General features: G+C 50.1%; 1 protein-coding gene across 1 annotated transcript in view; it reads left to right on the forward strand.

The window, feature by feature from the left end:
• Positions 1 to 24,749, forward strand: part of SACM1L (SAC1 like phosphatidylinositide phosphatase) — a 67,880-nt gene that overhangs the window by 13,177 nt on the left and 29,954 nt on the right. Inside the window, exons 10-12 of the mRNA XM_076069733.1 lie at positions 51 to 119; positions 4,952 to 5,031; positions 7,015 to 7,113. Of these exons, the coding sequence (XP_075925848.1) occupies positions 51 to 119; positions 4,952 to 5,031; positions 7,015 to 7,113 (248 nt within the window). The remainder of the gene's footprint in view (positions 1 to 50; positions 120 to 4,951; positions 5,032 to 7,014; positions 7,114 to 24,749) is intronic.

Consider the following 24,749-nt stretch of genomic DNA (forward strand, 5'->3'; position numbering starts at 1 on the left):
GTCACTTGCTCAAGGGGTTGGCGTCCTCTGTGTGCATTTCTCTCCCACAGCTGGATGGGTTCCAGAGGCACTTTGACAGCCAGATAGTGAGCTACGGCAAACAGATCGTGGTCAACCTGGTAAGTCTGCTGTGCCGGTTCACTCACCCACCCACCCGCTCACCCACACTCACCCACCTGCTCACCTACCCGCTCACCCACCCGCACACCCACCTGCACATCTGGCCTCCTACTCTAACACATGCTTGCTTGTTCCCGCAAACCCATCCACCCAATTCCACCCACCAGAACCAACCCACCCACCCACACACGCACCCACCCATGCACACGCTCGCTCAATTACCCAGTTGCCCGCCCACCCTCCTGTTCATCCGCCTGCTCGCTAGTTCTCGTGGAACTCGCTCCACGTTCGCTTCCTCGTCCGCGCGGTCGCCCCGCTCGCCCAATCCCCCTGCCGCGGGGGACGGAATCTCCACTTCATGTGCGATTACGGAGACACTTTCATCATGGCTGATGTGTGGCATGTGCACTCGATAATAAGTGCAAGGAAAAAAAAGCGATGTTATTTTTGTACTGATCTTCAGGTCAATTCAGGTTATTGAGAGAGCCCATTTCAGGTATGAGCTCAGTTTTGCTTGGAGACCTTGAGTAATCATTGTTATATTAATCAGCATCAATCATTGTCTATCCACCGCTGGATGAAGGCCTCCACATGTTGGCTCCATCTGTCACGGTCCTTGGATGCCACAATCCCATCTCGCTCCTGCACATGGGTTAGATTTCATCGCTCCTTCTCATCAGTGGGCGTACTCTCGGTTCCATTCCCTCCTTTTCCTGCTGTTCCATTGCCAGTCATGTTGTTAACCATCACCCCATCCAGCCGCGTTGGCCTGCCCCAGCCCGCTGGATGATTTTCTCTCTCTGTTTTTAATTAGTTTTTTGATCAATGTGCTCTCCTTCCCGTGTTTTCATACAATATTAAAGCAACCATTATTGCAAACATATACTTTTTCGAGTTAGTGTTACCCGGCTCGGCAATACCGTTATGTGTTATTAGCCTTGATTCATCTTTATGTAATTTAGTATTGCATTACTCCAGCAGGCTTTTTATGATTTAGCATTTGTCTTGTGGGAGTTGGATATTAACTTTTGTTGATTTAACATCAGCCTGGTAAGCTAAGGAGGTAGGGGGGGGGGTGTGGAGGTGGGGAGTGGAAGGGTGGGGGCATGGGGGGCAGGGGTACACGTAGGGAGTGTGTGTGCGGTGTATGGGCGTAGCGCATTATATGCAATCCAAATGTCGCCCACCGGTTCGATTCCATCTCTCCGCACGGCAGTTGAAGCAAAACATCAATCCCCCCCCAACCGCCTCTGTCCACCTAGCAGTATAAGTAGGTTCATCGATCGGCGGGTTGTATGTGGTGGGAGAAAATGTGGATACTTTCACCTCTTACAAGACGTCAGACCAGTATGAAAGAGTAGGCCAAATACCCTCCAGAGGGGGGCTCTCTAGAGCGCCCTCTGTTAGCGGAAGCCCTTCCGCCAGCGGTGGTGTGAGCAAGCAATTGCAGGGCTGCGCCTTTACCTCCTATGACCCCCGTTGTCAAGAATGTCTGAGTCGGTTTGAAATGCCCAAGGCTTGGAGAACCAAACGAATTCACGGTGAGGTCCAGAAGGATATATGACTCGATAAAATATTGAGTTTCAATAGAGAGAGAAGATATTAAAAGTAGTTAAACTTTTTCCAGGAAGAACCTTCCTGAGTCTCAAAGGCACTCGTTCAGGAGGGTCCTGCTACTTTGGGGTGTTTGGCCAATTCCTATTTAAGGAAAAAAATTTTTTTGCAAGTGGAAGAACGGCGGAAAAAACGGAGAAAACTGAAACATACAGTGGGGATAACACTCTGAGGTCTAATCCACATGTTCACGAACCCGCTTGCTGTACATGTGGGAGTTTCACACACCTACACGATCTACCAACCCCACCGAGGGTCAATTATAATTCCAATCAGAGTGGCATTATTAGCTGTGAGGAGCAGATGAAATTACACCGTGATTGCAATTCATTACAAATGACACAATCATATCCTTTTTTTTTTATAAAGCTGTAATAGTTAAGAGGGTAATAAAAAAATTTTTTTATTGAACAAAGTTGTTAGAAGAGCTTGGAAAAGAGATGATGTTGATTGGGATGGAATTCCAAAGTGGAGCAGTGCGAGGGAAGAAGGTGACCTGCAGTGTGGTGAGTGGGTGAGTGGTTGGGGAGAGTGAGCGCTTGATTAGGTGAGTGCACGAGTGAGTGAATGAGTGGATAGGTGGGTGGGTGAGTGAGTGGGTGAGCGAGCGAGTGTGTTGTTGTGGTGCTGGCCTGGGCCTCCCCTAGGTCGACTCGGCCTCAAATGAGTACGTGGTGCGGTGTGTAAAAATCATCGCCACTGGGGAGACAGAGGTGGTTGGGCATGGTACTGGCCACCCACACCCTCGTGTACCATGCCAGCCTTCATATGTGCTCGCTAAAAGCACTTGCCCCAACAGTCTGTTAAGTCTATGAGGGGGACCTTTGTATTTGTCTTTGTTGTGACCTACAGTGTGGTGGTTTATCGCGGTATGGATGAGACGATCCCTGCATCTCCGATTCGCACACCGTGCATCAGCTGATCCCACGCTGCTCCCTGCACCGCTGATTACAGAGCATGCATCAGCTGATCCCACGCTGCTCCCTGCACCGCTGATTACAGAGCATGCATCAGCTGATCCCAAGCTGCCCCCTGCTCCTCCGATTCACAGAGCATGGGTCAGCGGGCAATGTCACCGAGGCACATCCAGTCAGGCCAACAACACAGTTAGACACTTCCTGGCGGACCACGAATTTTAGAAGAGTGTTAAATTTCGTGTTCAACCTTTGGATTGCACATACCAGCATAGATAGAATGAAAAATACGAGGTACACGGTCAGTAGAAATACATATACAAGTCCACCAAGAGGTAAGGAGGGAGGAAAGACGGACAGGGAGGCAGAGAGAGAGGGGGGGGGGGCCGGAGGGATGAACAGAAGCTTAAATAGGAAATACGGTTGGACGGGGGGAGGGGCCAGAGCGAGAGCGGCAGCTCAAACACGCACATCTTACACATACAAAACGGCAGCTCAAAAAATGAGCACCTCTTGTGAATACAAAACGTCAGCTCAAAAAAGGGCACATCTTACACTTAATTACAACGGTAACGTCCCCGTAGAAGTGTGATAATAAAGTATTAAAGCTTTCGTGACTGCATAAAATTACTCATTGGTTTTTTCGTATTTTTTATTCTATCTATGCTGGTATGTGCAATCCAAAGGTTGAACACGAAATTTAACACTCTTCTGAAATTCGTGGTCCGCCAGGAAGTGTCTAACTCTGTTGTTGGCCTGACTGGATGTGCTTCACATAATGTTTTTTCAGGTTTGTTGAATTCTCGTCTCTCATCTTTTTGTTGTATTTACCTCTGTGATTTGTTCTTGACACCTGATGAAGATCGCTTGCGTTGTGATCGAAACGTCGTGATTGTTTTTTGTTTTAATTTAATTTTATTGTATTTCTACATACGTGACTTTACCGAAAAAACCAATGAGTAATTTTATGCAGTCACGAAAGCTTTAATACTTTATTATCACACTTCTACGGGGAAGTTACCGTTGTAATTATGTGTAAGATGTGCCCTTTTTTGAGCTGCCGTTTTGTATTTACAAGAGGTGGTACTTTTTTGAGCTGCCGTTTTGTATTTACAAGAGGTGGTACTTTTTTGAGCTGCCGTTTTGTATGTGTAAGATGTGCGTGTTTGAGCTGCCGCTCTCGCACTGGCCCCTCCCCCCCTCCAACCGTATTTCCTATTTAAGCTTCTGTTCATCCCTCCGGCCCCCCCCCTCTCTCTCTCTCTCTGCCTCCGTGTCCGTCTTTCCTCCCTCCTTACCTCTTGGTGGACTTGTATATGTATTTCTACTGACCGTGTACCTCGTATTTTTCATTCTATCTATGCTGGTATGTGCAATCCAAAGGTTGAACACGAAATTTAACACTCTTCTGAAATTCGTGGTCCGCCAGGAAGTGTCTAACTGTGTTGTTGACCTGACTGGATGTGCTTCACATAATGTTTTTTCAGGTTTGTTGAATTCTCGTCTTATCTTTTTGTTCTATTTACCTCCGTGATTTGTTCTTGACACCTGATGAAGATCGCTTGCGTTGTGATCGAAACGTGATTGTTTTTTGTTTTAATTTAATTTTATTGTATTTCTACAAACGTGACTTTTCCGAAAAAACCAATGAGTAATTTTATGCAGTCACGAAAGCTTTAATACTTTATTAATGTCACCGAGTTCAACCGAGCCTCCACGGAGGCCACTGAGTGGCTTCATCGCCTCGACATAAAAATCAGAAGAGGAAGACAAAAGCTTTTAAGTGAAACAAGTTTTGAAAATATTGCGTAGGCAAGGATTATGCAACACTTTCCACCCTGATTTTCATCCGTGCACGTGTTTAACGAGCAGTATGGAAGCTGACGTGTATCTGGCAGGAAAATAAATACTCCTTTGCATATATCCGACAGGTAGTCTACATGGGCAAAATTCATTCGTAATTGATGCTAACACTCAATATTTTTTCTTGCGATTCTTCTGCCTCCCGAGTTGTGTTCAATCCTCTGATCAACGTGGCCGGATTTTAATTGGACGTTATCCCTAATGCGGCTGCAACTCTACACAACAGCTTTGTCCCACCCCTCCCCTTCGTCACAGATGGACGGACCGACAGACAGACGGAGCTAATGAGCCAATGGGCGAAGGTTTTCAACCTTCGTTCGGAAGCGTAAAAAAATCTGTCATCCGACTCACCGCCCCGGCTACGTGGCTGCGTGCCCCGGCTCTGGTGAATGACGATGGCTCCTGGGTGTGCTGTTTCCCCCAACCCCTCACCCCCCAAGGTGGACCACAAGGGCTCGGAGAAGAGGCTGGAGGAGGCGTTTGCGGCGCTGACCAAGCGTCTGGGCAGCGATTGGATCCAGTGAGCGACCTGCCCTTCCTGCTACCCTTAGGCAATCTCGCTCTCTCCCCCGTTCTCTCTTTCTCCCTCAACCTTCTCTTTCCCTCTTGTGCTCTCCGTATCGCCGTGTCTCCCCGTTCCCCCTCTCTCTCGGTTTCGTTCTGTCTCCTCCCCCCATCTCTGTTTCATCTTTACTTTTCTTTCATTTTCTCTCTGCCTCTCACTGTCTCTCCCCAACCCTCTCTCTCCCCCACCCTTTGTCTCCCCCTTGGTGCCTTCTCTTTGCTCTCTCTTTCTCACTCTGCCAGTATCCCTCTCTCTTGTTCTCTCTGTTGCTCTCTCCCTTTCTCCCTCTTGTCCTCACTTTTTTTACTCTTCTCTCTGCCTTTGCTCCCTCTCGTTCCGTCTCCCATCTTTCTCTCTCCGTTCACTTTCCCTTGCTCTCCGTTCTTCTCAACTTGAACAATTCCCAGATATGAAAATCAAATCGGTTTCATAGGATCTCGAACTGCACAACCGAATGTGTTAGTGTATTTGGAACAGCGTGTGTTCTTGGTGGGAGCACAGTGGTTAGCGCACTGCATTGCCTAACTCACTGGTTCTTAACCTTTACTTCAGCCCTTTGGTTCTCAATCGTAAAAAAAAAATTATAATGTTAATAAATAGATAGGGTTTAATGAAACATATTAGTTGTACTTACATGCGCGTGCTTAATTTGGGTTTTGATGATTTACCTTCTAAAGAAATCTGGCCATGTCTTGGCACCCCCAGAAAGGGCATCTCGCACTCCCAGGTAAAGAACTACTGGTCTAATCGAATACAATTATTTACTTTCGGCATCGATTCCTGGCCACGTCCAACATCAGCGATGAATATCCGAACCGGTTCTGGGCCTCCCCCGAGGTCAACTCATCCTAAAATGAGTACCTGGTGCGGCGTTGTGTAACCATGGATACTGGCGCGAGGCAGCATGCGTGGCGCCGGCCACACACCCACTCGCCTGACCGTGTCAGTATTCGTAGGTTGGCTACACGCGTGGCATGTAACCCAGTGTACTGTGGAGGCGAGGGTCGGTGGACCACCGCACAAATGGTGTGAAACTCCCTTCCCGTGGCCGTTGAGGAGGTGCCATACACCTGGCTGGTACGGACAAAGCGCTCCAACAAGTGGACTATTCGCCATCTGTGTTCATCTGTACGAGGGTAGGGCGTTGCCCCATCGCACGCGTGGGTTTTTATCTGGGTGTTCCGGCTTCCTTATGCTTGTTTAAACACAGCTCATCATTAATTGGCTGAAAACATCTTAAAATAAAACCCCAATGTAGCAGCAGCAGCAGCAGAACTCTCCTGAAGAAGAGTCTGACAACTCGGCATGGCTCGCCTGGATAAATAAGTACATTCTTATTTTTAGAACTTATCATGGACACCTCTGGCTCTGATAGTCCCTTTGGCTAAAGTAAAGGATACTCTTTGTGTGTATGTATGTTGAACTTTTTTGCACTGTACGTAGCCAACCGTGCTAATCGGAGGTGTTTGCACGCGTGCGTATGTGTACGCGTGTACGTATGTTTGCGCATGTGTGCATGCGTGTGTTGTTGGGGCATGGGGAGCGGTAGTGTAGCGGTTAGCGCGCTGCGCTATGAACCTGGCGACCCGGGTTCGATTCCCGCTCACGGCCAACACCAGTGACGATTATCTGAACCGGTCCCGGGCCTCTCCTAGGTCGACTCAGCCTCAAATGAGTACCTGGTGCGGTGTGTAAACATCGCCACTAGGGAGATAAAGGCGGTCGGGCGTGGTGCTGGCCACCCACCCCCTCGTGTACCATTCCGGCCTTCATAGGTGCTCGCTAACAGCACTTGCCCCTACAGTCTTTTACAGGCTATACGGGGGATCTTTATCTTTGTTTTTGTTGTTGTCGGTAACCGCTACGCCACTGCTCCCCGCACAGGCTATACAAGGGGGTCTTTGTGTGTGCGTGTGTGTGCGCGTGCTCGCCGTGCAGGTATGAGGCGTTCGACTTCCACAAGGAGTGCAGCCGCATGCGCTGGGAGCGCCTCCACATCCTCATCGACCGCTTGGCAGAGAGACAGGACCACTTGGGGTGAGCGTTTCACACGCACTGCTCGCGCTCACACTTGCACTCGCCTTACACCCGCTTACACTCTCACGCGAGGCGCATACTCATGACGCAAGGGCTGTTCGCCTTTCCGGTTCGCGCTTTCCTTTTTTAAGTTGGTGCCCGGTACCGGTTCATTGTCGGCAGTTACGATAGTTTTTTTTTTACCGCAAAGCTATGCGCCCCCCCCCCCACCGTTCGATGGGACGTCTGGCTGACGAGAGTGCGAAGGTCTTTTCGGGTGCGAGCCAGAATTGACAGTGCAAAATGGCAAAATAAGGGCCGAAGGAGACGAAGCTGGGAAATGAAATTGCGAAAAGGGCTTAGAGAGTAATCCGCGAATGCTTCCGCCGCGTCGCGTGGGGCGGCCGGCCGCTGCCAAAAGGGGTTAAGGGAGGACAGCTCCCACGGTCTGGGGCGAGGAAGCTGCCCCCCGCCCCTTCACCCCCCCCCCCCTTGCGCCATCTCGAAAGTGAAGACGGAGATTGATAGAGTCGTGGTCCGGATTGCCTGGCGGCTCCCCTGACGCCACGCGGAGATCCCAGCCCCGACTGGAAGCATGTAAACGTGACCCCGCTACCCCTCCATCGCGTGCAGAGAAAAAAAAATCCAGTCCCAAGAGACGGTCCGGCAGACCAGGCCCCCGACCAGCGGCCGGCGTGAGTGGGATTTCATAAATCCGAGTGGTGAAGGATGAGATTCAGATCGTCTTAGCTAAAAGGTGTGGGTTTACACGATAAGGCGCGGTAAGTTTTTTTTTTAACAGGCGAATTTTTTGGGCCGTGCGGATCAATCTGTTGGGCAACTGGGCCTGTGGAGTGGGATGATGGCAAGGAAAGGTGGCGGTGGATGACGAGGTGCAATGGTGCTCGTTCGCAATTTTGTGGGTGCGCGGGTCGCGCTTATTCTGCCGGCATGTCCGGCAAGCCGTTTCTTGAGAACTGCTTTTTGTGTTTAGTTTGTTGTTGCCCTTCCGCCCCGCACCTCCGATTAGCGCGCTGTTGGTGACGTACAGTGCGAGGACTCCACAGTGGCGGGATGTTAACTCCCTCACCTGGTTCACATGAGGTCCTGGGTTCAATCCTGACCCTGACACCTGCTGTATATTTGGAGTTCGCATGTCTACCTCCCCGTGGCCGCGTGGATTTTTCTCCGGGCCCTCCAGTTTTTTTCTCCACATTTAGAAACGTGCGTTTTAGAGTATTTGGCTGCTGCAAATTTCTGCACGATGAGCCACTTGGTTGAGTTATCATTTGTGATGACCAGGTCGCTTAAAAAAAAAAGAGCTATATATCATATGTGGGCCTTACAGTGAGGGGAAAAAAGTATTTCATCCCCTGTTGATTTTCTACGTTTGCCCACTGACAAAGAAATGATCAGTCTATAATTTTAATGGTAGGTTTATTTGAACAGTGAGAGACAGAATAACAACAAAAAAATCCGGAAAAACGCATGTCAAAAATGTTATAAATTGATTTGCAATTGAATGAGGGAAATAAGTATTTGACCCCTCTGCAAAACATGACTTAGTACTTGGTGGCAAAATCCTTGTTGGCAATCACAGAGGTCAGACGTTTCTTGTAGTTGGCCACCAGGTTTGCACACATCTTAGGAGGGATTTTGTCCCACTCCTCTTTGCAGATCTTCTCCAAGTCATTAAGGTTTCGAGGCTGACGTTTGGCAACTCGAACCTTCAGCTCCCTCCACAGATTTTCTATGGGATTAAGGTCTGGAGACTGGCTAGGCCACTCCAGGACCTTAATGTGCTTCTTCTTGAGCCACTCCTTTGTTGCCTTGGCCGTGTGTTTTGGGTCATTGTCATGCAGGAATACTCATCCACGACCCATTTTCAATGCCCTGGCTGAGAGGAAGGAGGTTCTCACCCAAGATTTGATGTTACATGGCCCCGTCCATCGTCCCTTTGATGCGGTGAAGTTGTCCTGTCCCCTTAGCAGAAAAACACCCCCAAAGCATAATGTTTCCACCTCCATGTTTGACGGTGGGGATGGTGTTCTTGGGGTCATAGGCAGCATTCCTCCTCCTCCAAACTCGGCGAGTTGAGTTGATGCCAAAGAGCTCCATTTTGGTCTCATCTTACCACAACACTTTCACCCAGTTGTCCTCTGAATCATTCAGATGTTCATTGGCAAACTTCAGACGGGCATGTATATGTGCTTTCTTGAGCAGGGGGACCTTGCGGGCGCTGCAGGATTTCAGTCCTTCACGGCGTAGTGTGTTACCAATTGTTTTCTTGGTGACTATGGTCCCAGCTGCCTTGAGATCATTGACAAGATCCTCCCGTGTAGTTCTGGGCTGATTCCTCACCGTTCTCATGATCATTGCAACTCCACGAGGTGAGATCTTGCATGGAGCCCCAGTCCGAGGGAGATTGACAGTTCTTTTGTGTTTCTTCCATTTGCGAATAATCTCACCAACTGTTGTCACCTTCTCACCAAGCTGCTTGGCAATGGTCTTGTAGCCCATTCCAGCCTTGTGTAGGTCTATAATCTTGTCCCTGACATCCTTGGAGAGCTCTTTGGTCTTGGCCATGGTGGAGAGTTTGGAATCTGATTGGTTGATTGCTTCTGTGGACAGGTGCCTTCTATACAGGTAACAAGCTGAGATTAGGAGCACTCCCTTTAAGAGTGTGCTCCTAATCTCAGCTCGTTACCTGTATAAAAGACACCTGGGAGCCAGAAATCTTTCTGATTGAGAGGGGGTCAAATACTTACTTCCCTCATTAAAATGCAAATCAATTGATAACATTTTTGACATGCGTTTTTCTGGATTTTGTTGTTGTTATTCTGTCTCTCACTGTTTCAAATAAACCTACCGTTAAAATTATAGACTGATCATTTCTTTGTCAGTGGGCAAACGTACAAAATCAGCAGCGGATCAAATACTTTTTTCCCCTCACTGTACCTGGTAATCGTTTTGGATAAAGAAGTTCAACACATACAAAGCAGCTTCGCGAGCACTTTGGTGTCTCGGGAGATGCTGGTGTCGGGAGGGATGTAAAATTGGCCATGGAGACGGAAGGCAGAGGGCACGCAGTGATGGAACGGGCACGTGGGGGCAGGTGGCGGCTTGGCGGGATGTGGCTATGCAGATACCAGCTCCGTGGCGGAGGTGGTAGTGGTGGTGGCACTCTCGTTCCGATTTTTACTTTGTTTTTTAATGATGCAACGGGAAGGCGGTGAGCCCTTGGGGAGAGCCCAGAACTGTTCATTAAAGCCCTCGGCCTTTGGAGGCAGCGTCAGAAAAAATGAGCGCGGTTCACCGTGTTTTGTGCCCGAGGATTGAACTGGGGCAGGTCTCCTCGATTTTATTGCTTGAAAAGACTTCACATGGAGAAAGTGCTGATAGTCTGGTTCCTGCCATGGAACAGAGGGGAATAGCTGCAGTCCTTTCACGGGAATGGCAAGCGAGCACAATAATTTACCGGCCGATGAATTATTCACGCACCGGCAGTGAGATGCAGCTGTCGACAGAGGTAATAAGTTGGCCCCGGTAGGCCTTTAGATGTGGGAGGAGGAAGATGAGGGAAGGGCACACGTCGGGGCTTAGCTTGCCGCTGCGCCCCACTTTAGTGCAGACGTGTCAGGTGATCACGCCTAGGGGAACAAACGGCGGCACCCGAGACGATACCGTTCATTAACGAGGATTTGCGCGACGGCTCCGAGAAACGTGAACCTTTGGCGGACGGTTCTCGACTTTACAACAGCTGCGCGTTCTCGCAGAAGGAATGAAGCGGTGGCGTGGCATGGGTAGCAGCGGCGGCATAGCCCCGTCGTAGCCCGTCTGACCTCGCCCTTGACTTTGTTAAAGAGAGCACGTTGTCTTTGGCATCGGGACAGACGGCTGTAGAGGCGCGATGCAGATCCCCCCCGGCGCTGTCACGGATAATGCTGCTGGCAGGGCATGATGTGGCACACGCGCCGCCAGGCGTAAACAAGAATATGATCCACCTGACGTGTAGCGATGGCTTCGGGGAGCCATCCTCCTCGCCGTGAGCGGTGGCCGTGTGTTCCGGCCGGATTCGTCCGGCCGTGGCCTTTTGGTGGCGCACGGCACCCGTGGCGATGATTATGAAGAGCTCCGACAAGGTTTCCTGGAGATAGATAAGACCCCGGGGAGATGGGACATTGACCAGAGGCAGGGTATCGGTTATAACTCAACCGTGTCATTTGTCGGAGAAACAACCTCATGAGATACGCTTCCCCTTATGTAAGCGAGACCTTGGTCACCATGGTGACTTTGGTGAATGTCACACATTGTCCTGGTGGCTCATATTTCGAATTTTGTCATATTAACTCACGAGGGCCCTCTCTTGCGAAGGACGGGGGTGCCGCCTCTGTCGTCCGTTTGTACAGCCGCAGACGAATCGTCGCGCCGATCCTCCGCAGAGGGTGGCCTGCAGGCTTGGTGCACGTCCTAGAGGGTCAGTTTGTGCGCTGACCGGCAAGGATGCGTGGCCGCCCGGACACTCGCCGATCTCACGCGGATGTGGCAGAGGCCGGAGCGAGCGTCACGGTGGGGGGGGGGGGGGGGGGGAGGTGAGGCACCAGCAGTGGGGAGCGGTGGTGTAGCGGCTGGCACACTGCGCTACGAGATCAATACTGGTGAAGATTATCTGAACTGGTCCTGGGCCTCCCCTAGGTCGACTCGGTCTAAAATGAGTACCTGGTGCGATGTGTAAACATCGCTACTGGAGAGACAAAGGCGGTCGGGCGTGGTGCTGGCCACCCACCCCCTTTGTATGCCGTGCTGGCCTTTGGAGGTGCTCGCTAACAGCACTTGCCCCAACAGACTGTTAAGGCTATATGGAGGATCTTTGTCCTGTTCTTGATGCACCAGCAGTGCGCACCGCTCATTGCCTTCAGCGCCGGCAGGTTACTCTGCAGCATTATGGGTAATAGCAAGTATAAGGAGAACTCCGTTTTGTATCTCCACATACACATACAAATAAGTATTAGTCTGTCAGCCGATTATTGCCATTCCAGAGCAATATTTTCCAGTGGCATTTATTTAAGTAAGCAACTCTTGACCTAGTTTCGACCTTCAGGGTCTCATCAGGAAAGTCAGGTTTGTCAAATAAATTCTGACCCTGCTGATAAAGACCTGGGAAGGTCAAAACTGGTCCAGCATTGTCTGCCTTTCCTCTGGCTGATGCAGATGCAGATCAACAACTACAATTTCACATTCAGGTTGTTTGCTTAAACAAATCCTCCAAATGAATAACGTTAGACTGGAAAGCCGACAGGCTTTGGTGAGGGATCAACACACGTTGCATGTACGTGTGGACACACAGAGCGGACTTTGTGGGCGCGTGTATTTTTGTGCCCTGTGGCCTCCGAGCACGAGAATGCGGGGCGTCTCCCGCCACCCACCCAACCCCCAGCATCCCTCTGTCTTCGCCCCGGAGTCATCATAGATTGAAAACTAATTTCTTTGAAACCTATTCTTGGTTCTTTCGGTAAAGTCACGTAGAAGGGAAACAATAAAAAAATAATAATAAAAAAATAAAGCAATAAAATTGAAACCGCTTTTTGTGTTTAGTTTGTCGTCCTTCCCCCGCGCCTCCGATTAGCACAGTTGGCTACGTACGGTGCGAAACAAGCTCAACATGCATACATACGGCACGCAATTCAGCCGGCTCCAGTGGGGAGGGCAGGGTGTGGGGTGGGGGGGGGTGGCTGACCGCTAATGCCCACTTAATATCCACATTCCGCGGGATTAAAGCGCACGTGCTGGAGCGAGCGAGCCGGGGGCGGTGGGTGAGCGTGTCGGGGACGGTAAGTGACACTCCCCCTGGGCGCGTGCGCGGAGGCAACCGCCCCCCGGGGGGTCTGCACAGCTGAGCAAGCTCGTGGCTTCATCGCACAGGAGAGTGCGGCTCCCGTCGTACGCAAAATAGCCGCTCGCAAGATCGCCGATTTATTTATTTATTTATTCCATGTGTGGGGGGTTTTTTTTTTTACACAACGGCTGTTATTATGAATGTTGGTGCAGTGATAGCCGCGCCGCTACAGCTGTCCCGAGCGTATTTATTTGGTACGGTGAAATTATACCGTGTAGGTGTTCGCAGCTGTGCCGTAAAGCTCTCCGATGTTGCCTTCGGGGTTGTTCCGCCATGTAACAACAACAACAACCGCAACCGCACGTGGTGCATCCCGGACGTGCACCTTGGTGACATGTGTTGTCAATTTCTTTTTTAAGCTGTACAGCGAAGGCTGCTTTATTGCTCTAACCTGGGAAACATCACATGAGGGGTCCGTGTGTCTTGTTAGTCTGAGGGCACTTCTCAAAAACAAACCAAAACTCCTAAAGCAATTGCTGCACAACTCGCCACACAGCTTTCCAGTAGCAATGCCCAAATCTGTTTGTATATTATCACCCCCCCCTCGCCCAAGATGGGCAATATAATACTTTTTTACAATGTGCGTGTTGAGTTGAAAAGTATTATGATGTTCCCGGACGCCAAGCGTATTTTATCAGCACTAGAATATTTTTGTAAGAAGTAGGTTTAATACAAAAAAAAAATCGATATGCAGCTTTGCGTACAAGTATGTGCAGCTCGTGCGAGTGTGTTTTGCATGTTGCCGCAGGCGCGGTCCTTTGCGCTGTCAAATCGCTTTAAAGACGTTGGCTCTCTTAACGGTCCAACGTGCCCGCCTGTTACGTTTCCTACTGTCCATTAGCAGCTCAGCAGCAAGCGAGAATCCTTGGAGATTTGATTTCTCCTTAAAAGGGGAGGGACCTTCATCCGTGTTGTGAGAGTTTTCGGTCGTACGATTTGACTGGTCGAGTGAAAGTGCTGCCCTGCGTTAAAAGGGGCGGCATGGTGATTTGATTGGCTGTTTAAAAACGCTGCCCTGCATAAGAGGGCAGCTGGGTGATTTGATAGGCCATGTGAAAGCGCTGCGCCCTGTATAAGATGATTTGAATGACCGAGTGAAAGTGCTGCCCTGTATAGGAGGGGCAGCTGGGTGATTTGATTGGTCCTGTGAACGGGCTTCCCATTGAGGGGGGGGAGGGGCAGCCAGCCGTGTGGCGCCGGAGCTGTGCATGCCGCTCCGGGGTTAATGGTGCTTCACTGTCGCTTGCTGCTCCGAGAGCCGCAGGCGTGCGCCACACAGCTGGCGTTTTTGGTTTTAATCAAAATCATTAATAATTGTTGCCGAATGTGCGCGAGGTGACGTGACCACGGCGCTTTCACCTGTTTTTAGCAGATCCACCGCCGAACCCACGCTCTCGCGTTCAATCTTGCGGTTTCCGCTCGCCCGTTTTCACGTTATTAGTTTTTGTGCGTATTATTTATCCCAATTAAACACAGATTACACTCAGCGGGGTAGGCGGACATGCACACAGCACTTAATCTTTTTTTTACGGATCGGTCTCGGACCGCATAACGGCCGGGATGAGTGATGGTTTGCGCTTGATTTGGTTTAGATTCGCAATGAGTTTGTAATGCAATGAACTTCCTTCGCATTTTATGACGTGCGGCGACCGTGCTCGCCGCGCACACAGCGAAAACGCACGGCGCGCACGCGTGTAACGCAATTAGCATGTTCAGCACAGGGAGTACATACAAAAAAAGGGGGTTGTGTAATCCCTCCGTTTGCAAAGCGATTTTTTTAGTTTTTTTTACTTTCACCGCCATGACATTGATGTCGAAGGGGATTTGATTTTTCGCTCGGGGGGGGGGGGGGGGCGGGGGGGGGTGCGCGTTCACCAAAGCCTCCTATATCTGCACCGGCCCGGAACGTCATAACGTGCAGCTGATGATGACCCCAGCGAGCGCTCCCCTCCTGTCCTAATCGTAGCCATCTCTGCTCGCTTGCCCCCTACCCTGACCTCCAGGTTTTTTTTATTTTTTTAAACAACAGCATTGTTTCCATCGTCTCCAAACATAGCCTCACGTTGCGTAACGACGCGCAAAGCTACAAAGGCGAGCGAGGGCGCACCGAGCGCCCGCTGAAAGCGCCGTCACTCTCTGGGGCCGTCGCGCGGACGCGGACGCGCATTCTAATGCGGTGCTGACAGCTGTTACCCATTTGGAAGTCTCTCCTGGCAACTTTTTGTAATTTTATTTATTCTTCTCTCTCCCATGGCCACCCCCCTTGTGGTTTCCTACTCGCGGTGGAGAGACGTTAGCTACCTCGCCTGGAATACAGGAGGTCATGGGTTCGATCCCGACCCCGATGCCTGCTGTATATTTGGAGTTTAACGCGTAGGCTTTCGCGACCAATATCATCCTTAATAGAGGTTTTTGTGGGTTAGATCGCGTAGATTTACGCGTGGTCGCGTGGATTTTTCTCCGGGTTCTCCGGTTTTTCCCTTCGCATTTAGAGTTAACATCACGCATTTGAGAGTATTTGGCTGCTATAAATTTCCACATGATACGCCACTTCATTGGGCTATCATTTGTGGGCAGGCACTTCTTAAAAAGAGCTACACAGCTCAGTGGGCTTTGCCTGGTAAAACACAAATAGTTTTTAGTTTAGTTTCATATAGCCTTTAAAAGTCTGTTGGAACTCACAGAGATAAATTATGGTTTAGTTAACTTCCCCACGCAAAGTTATACTTATTTTTTTACCCCAGAAGGGGTAAAAAAGATGATGGGCCGAGTCAACTCCCCCTCACCCCCCCCAGACCAGGATTTGAACTCCGACCTTCCGATTGCGAGCCGCTTGCTCCACCGCTGAGTCACCTTCTCTTCTTTTGAGAGGTGTTTCATTATTTTTTATCCGTTGCTGATGGTGATGATGGTGACGATGGTGACGATGACGGGGGCCACCTGACTTTTTTTTCCCTTTCCTCTCCAAATAAATATTTTCAGGAAGCGGTGAGATAGGAGGACACGAAGGAGAGCCGCACGTGATGAATTCCGTCCAATCGGAGACGGCTCGCATCCAAACCGCACGCGACTGTGGACACAGCCAGTGGGGGCTCTGTTACAGAGAAACTATTCCACTTGGAAAAATGGGCGAGGAAATTTTGATTTGATCACACGATGCCTCTTATTCATCACTGGAAACCCAGTGTCTGTTCTTCTCAGCCAGTAGCCTCAATGAAGAGTTGTTCAATATTTAACAACCGACATGCCTAATAGCCGGTGGCTTCATTCGCGTTGTGACAACTTGTGTCCGTGTCACCATCTTTGTGCACACAATGTATTAATCTCTGCGAATCCGCTTGCACACACGTGTGTGTGTATCCACACAGATATATACACACACACACGTATATGTATATACGTGTGTGTGTGTGTAGATACACACATATACAGTGAGGGAAAAAAGTATTTGATCCCCTGCTGATTTTGTACGTTTGCCCACTGACAAAGAAATTATCAGTCTATAATTTTAATGGTAGGTTTATTTGAACAGTGAGAGACAGAATAACAACAACAAAATCCAGAAAAACGCATGTCAAAAATGTTATAAATTGATTTGCAATTGAATGAGGGAAATAAGCATTTGATTACTCTGCAAAACATGACTTAGTACTTTGTTGCAGAACCCTTGTTGGCAATCACAGAGGTCAGACGTTTCTTGTAGTTGACCACCAGGTTTGCACACATCTCAGGAGGGATTTTGTCCCACTCCTCTTTGCAGATCTTCTCCAAGTCATTAAGGTTTCGAGGCTGATGTTTCGCAACTCGAACCTTCAGCTCCCTCCACAGATTTTCTATGGGATTAAGGTCTGGAGACTGGCTAGGCCACTCCAGGACCTTAATGTGCTTCTTCTTGTGCCACTCCTTTGTTGCCTTGGCCCTGTGTTTTGGGTCATTGCATGCTGGAATACGTATCCACGAACCATTTTCAACGCCCTGGCTGAGGGAAGGAGGTTCTCTCCCAAGATTTGATGGTACATGGTCCCGTCCATCGTCCCTTTGATGCATTGAAGTTGTCCTGTCCCCTTAGCAGAAAAACACCCCCAAAGCATAATGTTTCCACCTCCATGTTTGACGGTGGGGATGGTGTTCTTGGGGTCATAGGCAGCATTCCTCCTCCAAACACGGCGAGTTGAGTTGATGCCAAAGAGCTCCATTTTGGTGTCACCTGACCACAACACTTTCACCCAGTTGTCCTCTGAATCATTCAGATGTTCATTGGCAAACTTCAGACGGGCATGTATATGTGCTGTCTTTAGCAGGGGGACCTTGCGGGCGCTGCAGGATTTCAGTCATTCACGGCGTAGTGTGTTACCAATTGTTTTCTTGGTGACTATGGTCCCAGCTGCCTTGAGATCATTGACAAGATCCTCCCGTGTAGTTCTGGGCTGATTCTTCACCGTTCTCATGATTATTGCAACTCCACGAGGTGAGATCTTGCATGAAGCCCCAGGCCGAGGGAGATTGACAGTTATTTTGTGTTTCTTCCATTTGCGAATAATCGCACCAACTGTTGTCACCAAGCTGCTTGGCAATGGTCTTGTAGCCCATTCCAGCCTTGTGTAGGTCTATAATCTTGTCCCTGACTTCCTTGGAGAGCTCTTTGGTCTTGACGATGGTGGAGAGTTTGGAATCTGATTGATTGATTGCTTCTGTGGACAGGTGCCTTTAATACAGGTAACAAGCTGAGATTAGGAGCACTCCCTTTAAGAGTGTGCTCCTAATCTCAGCTCGTTACCTGTATAAAAGACACCTGGGAGCTAGACATCTTTCTGATTGATAGAGGGTCAAATACTTATTTCCCTCATTAAAATGTAAATCAATTAATAACATTTTTGACATGCGTTTTTCCGGATTTTTTTTGGTGTTCTGTCTCTCACTGTTCAAATAAACCTACCATTAAAATTATAGACTGATCATTTCTTTGTCAGTGGGCAAACGTACCAAATCAGCAGGGGATCAAATACTTTTTTCCCTCACTGTATGTGTTTATGAGTGTGTATACACTCGAGTAAGCAGTAGATCCGTAGGTAGGTAGGTCGTGTGTCATGGGGTAGAATGTGGATACTTCCACCTCTTCTAAGACATCTGGCTAGCTTGGAAGAGTAGGCCCAGCACCCTTTGGAGGCCCTCTCAAGAGCTCCTCGTGGGAGTGGAGGCCCCCTTCTGCCAGCGATGGCCATGAGTGAGCAGCTGCAGGGCTGCACCTTTACCTCGATGTGTTTTTGTATTGGTCGTGTTTTGTTTGCTCGTCCGTTAAGGGAATGTATTCCCCAGGCAATCCATTCTCATTTACGTTTAAGATTTTCATATTTCATATCCGCGGCCGTTTGCATGAAGCACAGCAAGCGAACATTAACCTGCCCCCTCCCCGCCCAGTCTGCTGCTCTGATCCAAATTGATCGACGGATCTGTTAAGCCGCTGTCATTCACATCCGTTGTGTTGGCAGCAGCGCTGTATAAATGCACACTGCAGGGTGCGCGTAACATTAGCACTACCTCTCCCTGTGCATTACCAACCGCCCCCTTCCCTCCACTCGCCCCCCTTTGCCCCCCCCCCCCCCCCCCGCCGCAACCCTCCAACCTTCCGGCCCCCTTGTCTGTGATGCTTAATCTGCACATCTTTCACTCTCCCTCCCTCCCCCCGCCACCACCTTCACGCAGCAGCGCTCACACTTTCCTCCGGAGCGGCACTTTGCTTCACGCGCCGGTACTCCGCGCTGGTTGGTGAACTCGCTGCAGTGACGCTCCGGCCTAGCATGCTCGGAGCTGTGCTAGACCTGGGGGGGGGGAGGGGGGGGAGGGCTTTGTTTCCAAGCACCGGTGGGCTCAGACGAGCACTGACGTGGGGACTCAGGAGTGCGAGAATGACCCCCTCTGCTCGTGAAACGGTGACCCCCATTTGTCAGTCCATTTATGCATCGTACGTTAACCGCATTGTACTGAGTGTGTGTGCCTGCCGGCGTGGAGCGGAAGCGTTGCGGTTAGCGCGCTCCACTACGGACCACGCGACCCGAGTTCGATTGCCGCACATGGCTGGCACCAGTGACGATTATCTGAACCGCTCCTGGGCCGCCCCTAGGTTGACTCGGCCTCAAATGAGTACCTGTTGCGGTGGTTAAACATCGCCACTCGGTAGACAAAGGCGGCCGGTGTGCTGGCCACCCATCCGCTCGTGTGCCGTGCCGGCCTTCATAGGTGCTTGCAAACAGCACTGGCCCCAACGGTCTGTTAAGGCTACACGGGGGATCTTTGTCTTTGTTTGCCTGTCAGTAACTTTTGCCGGATCACCAAACTCATCGTATGGTTTTGATGTTTTGTCATTTTTTTTAATGCCGTATGAAGGAAGGAAAGACTGCATGTGTGTGACGTCGCATCGACTTGTCAATTCAAGTCAATTCTTACCACGTGCGTCGAATCGTACATTTCATCAGTAACTTTTAAAATTTTAAATTGAAAACTCATTTCTTTAGAGATTATTTTTGTGTTGAGTTTGTTGTCCTTCCGCCCCGCACCTCCGATTATTACGGTTGGCTATGTATGGGGTGAAAGAAGTTCAACATACGATCATACGGTGGCCACAATTTGTAAAAAACTACAAGCATACGATATGCTTATGTCATCAATGGAACGCCTTGAATGTTGCAAATGAAGGAGATGGTGGGCGCCAGGACTAGTTGAGACCTCACTCGTCGCTGATATTAGCCTTGACCGGGAATCGAACTTGGGTAGTCAGGTTCATTGTGTGTTGTGTTAACCACCGCATCACCGTTCCTCCCTCCCCCTCACCCTTAGCCTAAAGCACATAAATGAACAGGTGCAACTGTTAATAAAACTCATGTGGGTGTAGTTATTTTTCTGATCTCAAATTTAGACCCTAACATAGCGCACGGGTAGACTAATGATTGTCATTGGGTCGTTACAAGGAGCTGAGCAACTTGATTAACGCTTGCCAATATTTTCGGGGCGGCTGCTGTGAAATCAACCCATTGACGCTGTTTGTAAGCTGCTCCAGGCAGCCCAGCCGTCCGCACTGCGTACACTATTTATATACACTATCTCTTTGTACGCGTGTACATGTGTACTGGCCGCCTGTTTTATCTTTGGCAATGCCTCTGGGTGTACGGGAGTGCGCTCTCGCGCCACATGTGTGATGTGAGGGACCGCGTGCTTTCTAGTGACACGTGACACGTGCCGCTCACTGTCACCCACGCCATTCCCCACCCCCCCCCCACCTCTCCCCCACCTCTCCGCTCCCTCCCTCCTCCCGTGCTGTGATCCCTGGGTAACGGTGCTACTTATTGGCTCTGACAGCTGATGGAGGCGGCAGCATGTGTTTCTGCAAGGTCACCTCTCCCTCCATCCCGCCACTCGTTGCTAAAGCCGCCTCCACCCCCCCCCCGGTCCTCTTCGACTCTCACCCCCCTCTCACCCCCCCCTCCCCCCCATCCTCTATCCGCTGGCTCCCAACCGCCGTGTCCTTCTCTCGATGTACATTTAAACGCAGTCCCCTTTATCCAGCGTTCTTCCAATGTTACCGCCGCTTCCACGAAAGCGGAATTACGGGGCGGGGGGGGGGGTGGGGGATCCTATTTCAAAAGCATCCCGTTGCTCCTTTCCCCCTTCACCCTTCCCAAAAGTCACGCCGTTATACAGTGAGGGAAAAATAGTATTTGATCCCCTGCTGATTTTGTACGTTTGCCAACTGACAAAGAAATGATCAGTGTATAATTTTAATGGTAGGTTTATTTGAACGGTGAGAGACAGAATAACAACAACAAAATCCAGAAAAACGCATGTCAAAAATGTTATAAATTGATTTGCATTTTAATGAGGGAAATAAGTATTTGACCCCTCTGCAAAACATGACTTAGTACTTGGTGGCAAAACCTTTGTTGGCAATCACAGAGGTCAGACGTTTCTTGTAGTTGGTCACCAGGTTTGCACACATCTCAGAAGGGATTTTGTCCCTCTCCTCTTTGCAGATCTTCTCCAAGTCATTAAGGTTTCGAGGCTGACGTTTGGCAACTCGAACCTTCAGCTCTCCCCACAGATTTTCTATGGGGATTAAGGTCTGGAGACTGGCTAGGCCTCTCCAGGAGCTTAATGTGCTTCTTCTTGAGCCACTCCTTTGTTGCCTTGGCCGTGTGTTTTGGGTCATTATGCTGGAATACCCATCCACGACCCATTTTCAATACCCTGGTTGAGGGAAGGAGGTTCTCACCCAAGATTTAACGGTACATGGCCCCGTCCATCACCCCTTTGATGCGGTGAAGTTGTCCTCTCTCCTTAGCAGAAAAACACCCCCAAAGCATAATGTTTCCACCTCCATGTTTGACGGTGGGGATGGTGTTCTTGGGGCCATAGGCAGCATTTCTCCTCTTCCAAACACGGCGAGGTGAGTTGATGCCAAAGAGCTCAATTTTGGTCTCATCTGACCACAACACTTTCACCCAGTTGACTGAAATCCTGCAGCAGGCGCTGCAGGATTTCAGTCCTTCACGACGTAGTGTGTTACCAATTGCTTTCTTGGTGACTATGGTCCCAGCTGCCTTGAGATCATTGACAAGATCCTCCCGTGTAGTTCTGGGCTGATTCCTCACCGTTCTCATGATCATTGCAACTCCACGAGGTGAGATCTTGCATGGAGCCCCAGGCCGAGGGAGATTGACAGTTCTTTTGATCATTTCTTTGTCAATGGGCAAACGTTACAATATCAGCAGGGGATCAAATACTTTTTTTCCCTCACTGCAAAACGAAGCGCTCGGCGCAAGGCAAGGGGATTTTCCTTTTGTGCCATCATCGCTCTCGCTGCGCCGTTCCATTGCGATCGTTCGGCACGGCCCCCGCCGCGCAGCGGGGGGTCGCCTGGCGCTCCCCACGTCACGCCGCCTCGTGCTGTGTGAAAGTAACACTTCCGCAGATTTAAACAAAAAAAAAAACTAAAAAAAAATATTATCATTTTATTACCAGGTAAGTCCCACTGAGCTATGTAACTATTTTTCAGAAGCGACCTGGCCGCAAATAATCGCTCAAAAAGTGGCAGATCATATGGAAATTTATTGCAACCAGATACTATAAACGCGTGATGTTGATTCTAAATGTTTATGGAAAAAACAGAGGATCTGGAGAAAAATCCAAGCCTTCGGGTCGCGATTGAACCCATGACCTCCTTCATACTTGGTCGGGGAAGTTAACATCTCGCCACTTGTGTTTCGTGGGCGAGATCACGTGCCAACCTGTCACCCGCAAACACCTCGCTCTAGGTGGCTCGCCACCAACGCCACCGCCGCCGGCGCCATTGCCCCCGCGGTGGCTGTGCCGTCCGCAAGGAACGAGATGAAATGAAATGCCGCGGCCGTTGCCGTTATCGCCGACACGGCATCGGGCTGTCGTCGCCATGGTTGCCGAGGATCGCTCGCAGCACTAATAAATATAGCGGTGAAGCGCGGAGTCAGCCTCGTGTAGGGGGCTCCCACGTGTGTGAAATGAGGGCTCAATCGAGTTTTTCGAGCTGAGCCGTCCGATCACTTAAGTAATTGGTGACTACCGATTATGCGATGGATTACCCGGCTCGTTGGGAGAGCGCGGAAACCGTTCGGGGATAAAACATTTTGCCGCTTGGCGCGAGAGCCACTGAACGGGAGGTGTTGCCTGGAGCTCAGTGGCGCCAACCGCGTCACGCCGGGGGGGTGTGGCTTGTCGGGGGGTTTCCCGCCTTCGGGGAGGCCATTTTTAAAGGGTGCCCCGTATACTCGACCAAAAAGGGTAGTCGATGAAAATGTTTACGCGATCTAAATCGACCGGAATGTCTCCCACTCGGGACTCGTTTATATCCACTCTGTGTATCGTTGCTTCAACGGTTCTGTTTGCCGAGCCGCTACATCCGATGGGAAGAAAGAAGTGTAGGTACCGGGGGCTGACGAGCACCTTCAGGGGCCGCCGCCAGAGTCGTCTGCGTGCGAAATTCTCTCCCTGTGTGTAAAAACCAAAAAAGTGAAAACTCTACGGCTTCACCCAGCGAAAAGCTGCATGCGCAGAACTTTGCGCTGTACGGGAAAAATGGTGGCTGGCGTAGGAGGAGGGCGGTGGCGGATTCATCGAATACCCGCGCCCTGGCCCCCGACCCACCGGGTCCCCCTTCAGCTTGCCTTGCCCCACCGAATATCGGCGTGGCGAAGGCGGGAAAGCGGCACGCGCTGCTGCTAAGACGAAGCTTTTTATCAGTGCAAGTGGCAGGAGCGTTCATCTGTGACGCGTTATCGGCCGCGGCTGAAAGAATCCAGATAAAATGGGGAAGGAGCGCCGCGGTGCGTTCCGCACGCCCGCGAGTGACGCTCAAGTCCCAAAAACACCTGGGCTTAATTCCCGCTTGCGCAGAGCTGGGAGTGGTTATTCTGCCCGATCGAAACTTTGCCGCAGTAGCTAAAAATAAAAAATAACAACCCTGGCCCTTCTCGAAGATAAATTATTTGGCGACTGCTGATGTTGCGTTGGCAGTGGTGCACAAGTAACACACACAAAAAAACGGTCAAAGAGCATTCGTCAATAATAACACTGTGTATGTGTTTTTTGGCCTTAAAATAAAAATGTATCCAGAGATGGGGGGGAACGCTTTGGACAAAGGCCCTTTTTCATAGGGATGTAAAAATGGTCACGGTGTTATTGATGAACGTTGTTGAGTTGTCTTATTCTTGCAGCTGCTCACAGAACTGTATGTTCAGCCTGAGTTAATGTTATGATCGGGAGCTCCGTTGTAGCTCCCTGCTGGCATCATTGTAATGTCGTTTCCACTACGTATGTATGTTGAACTTCTTGTGCACCGTACGTAGCCAACCGTGCTAATCGGAGGTGCAGGGGAAGGACAACAAGCTAAACACAAACCAGCACTAAAGCAATGAGTTTTGAATCGATATTATTTAAAAGTGCATAGCTCTCGTGGCTTCCTAATATCGGAAGGAAGAGTGTTCCAGAGGGCCGCAGAAGCGCATCTGAAAGCATGTGATGCATTGACTGTCTTTATTCGATGGCTAGCCAAAGTCCTCTATATTAACAACAGCACAATGCATTGACATCACTCAAGTGCTCTGGTGGTGCTGTCAATCAATTTAAATGTCTTTCGTTCTCACTTAACGTAGCTTGACATTGATATCGGGCAGCCCGGGACGCACAGCGTAGGTATCTTATCTGCAAGATAAAATCCAGTCTGCATTTCAAAGAGCTCGCATCTTTTGTTCAACTTAAAATAGCTCCCTGGAGTGGTTGTGTAGAACCGTCATCGCTGTAGAACGTCAGCGCTGAGCAGGGAAGAGCTTCCACACGCACCTGGCGCCCCTTGTTTTGCCACGCCGGCAACAATGGGAGCTCGCCAACAACCATGGGGCACTCGTAGGCGGGCGGCGGCGGTGGCGGTGGTGGTGGCTACGCTGCAAGTGGCTGCCTGTAACCCAGCACTGCTGTGGACGCAGCAGCGAGGGGTGGTGGATCGCAGCACAAATGTTGTTGTGAAACTTCGTGCGCATCGAGAAGCTGCCGCCATACCCTGGCTCGCCAGAACAATGCACTACAGCAAAAATGTGGACTCCACCTGTTCCGTGTGTTTGGGATAGAGCGTTCCCCCCTCGCACATGTGGGTTTTCTGCCGGTGCTCCAGTTTCCTTCCACGTGTAAACACTCATTGATTGGTCGACAACACCTCAATATATAGAGGACCGCAGAGCTT

This window comes from Petromyzon marinus, chromosome 25 (genome assembly GCF_048934315.1).
Source record: "Petromyzon marinus isolate PM22_M1 ecotype Great Lakes invasive population chromosome 25, UKy_Petmar_22M1.pri1.0, whole genome shotgun sequence".
NCBI lineage: Eukaryota > Metazoa > Chordata > Hyperoartia > Petromyzontiformes > Petromyzontidae > Petromyzon > Petromyzon marinus.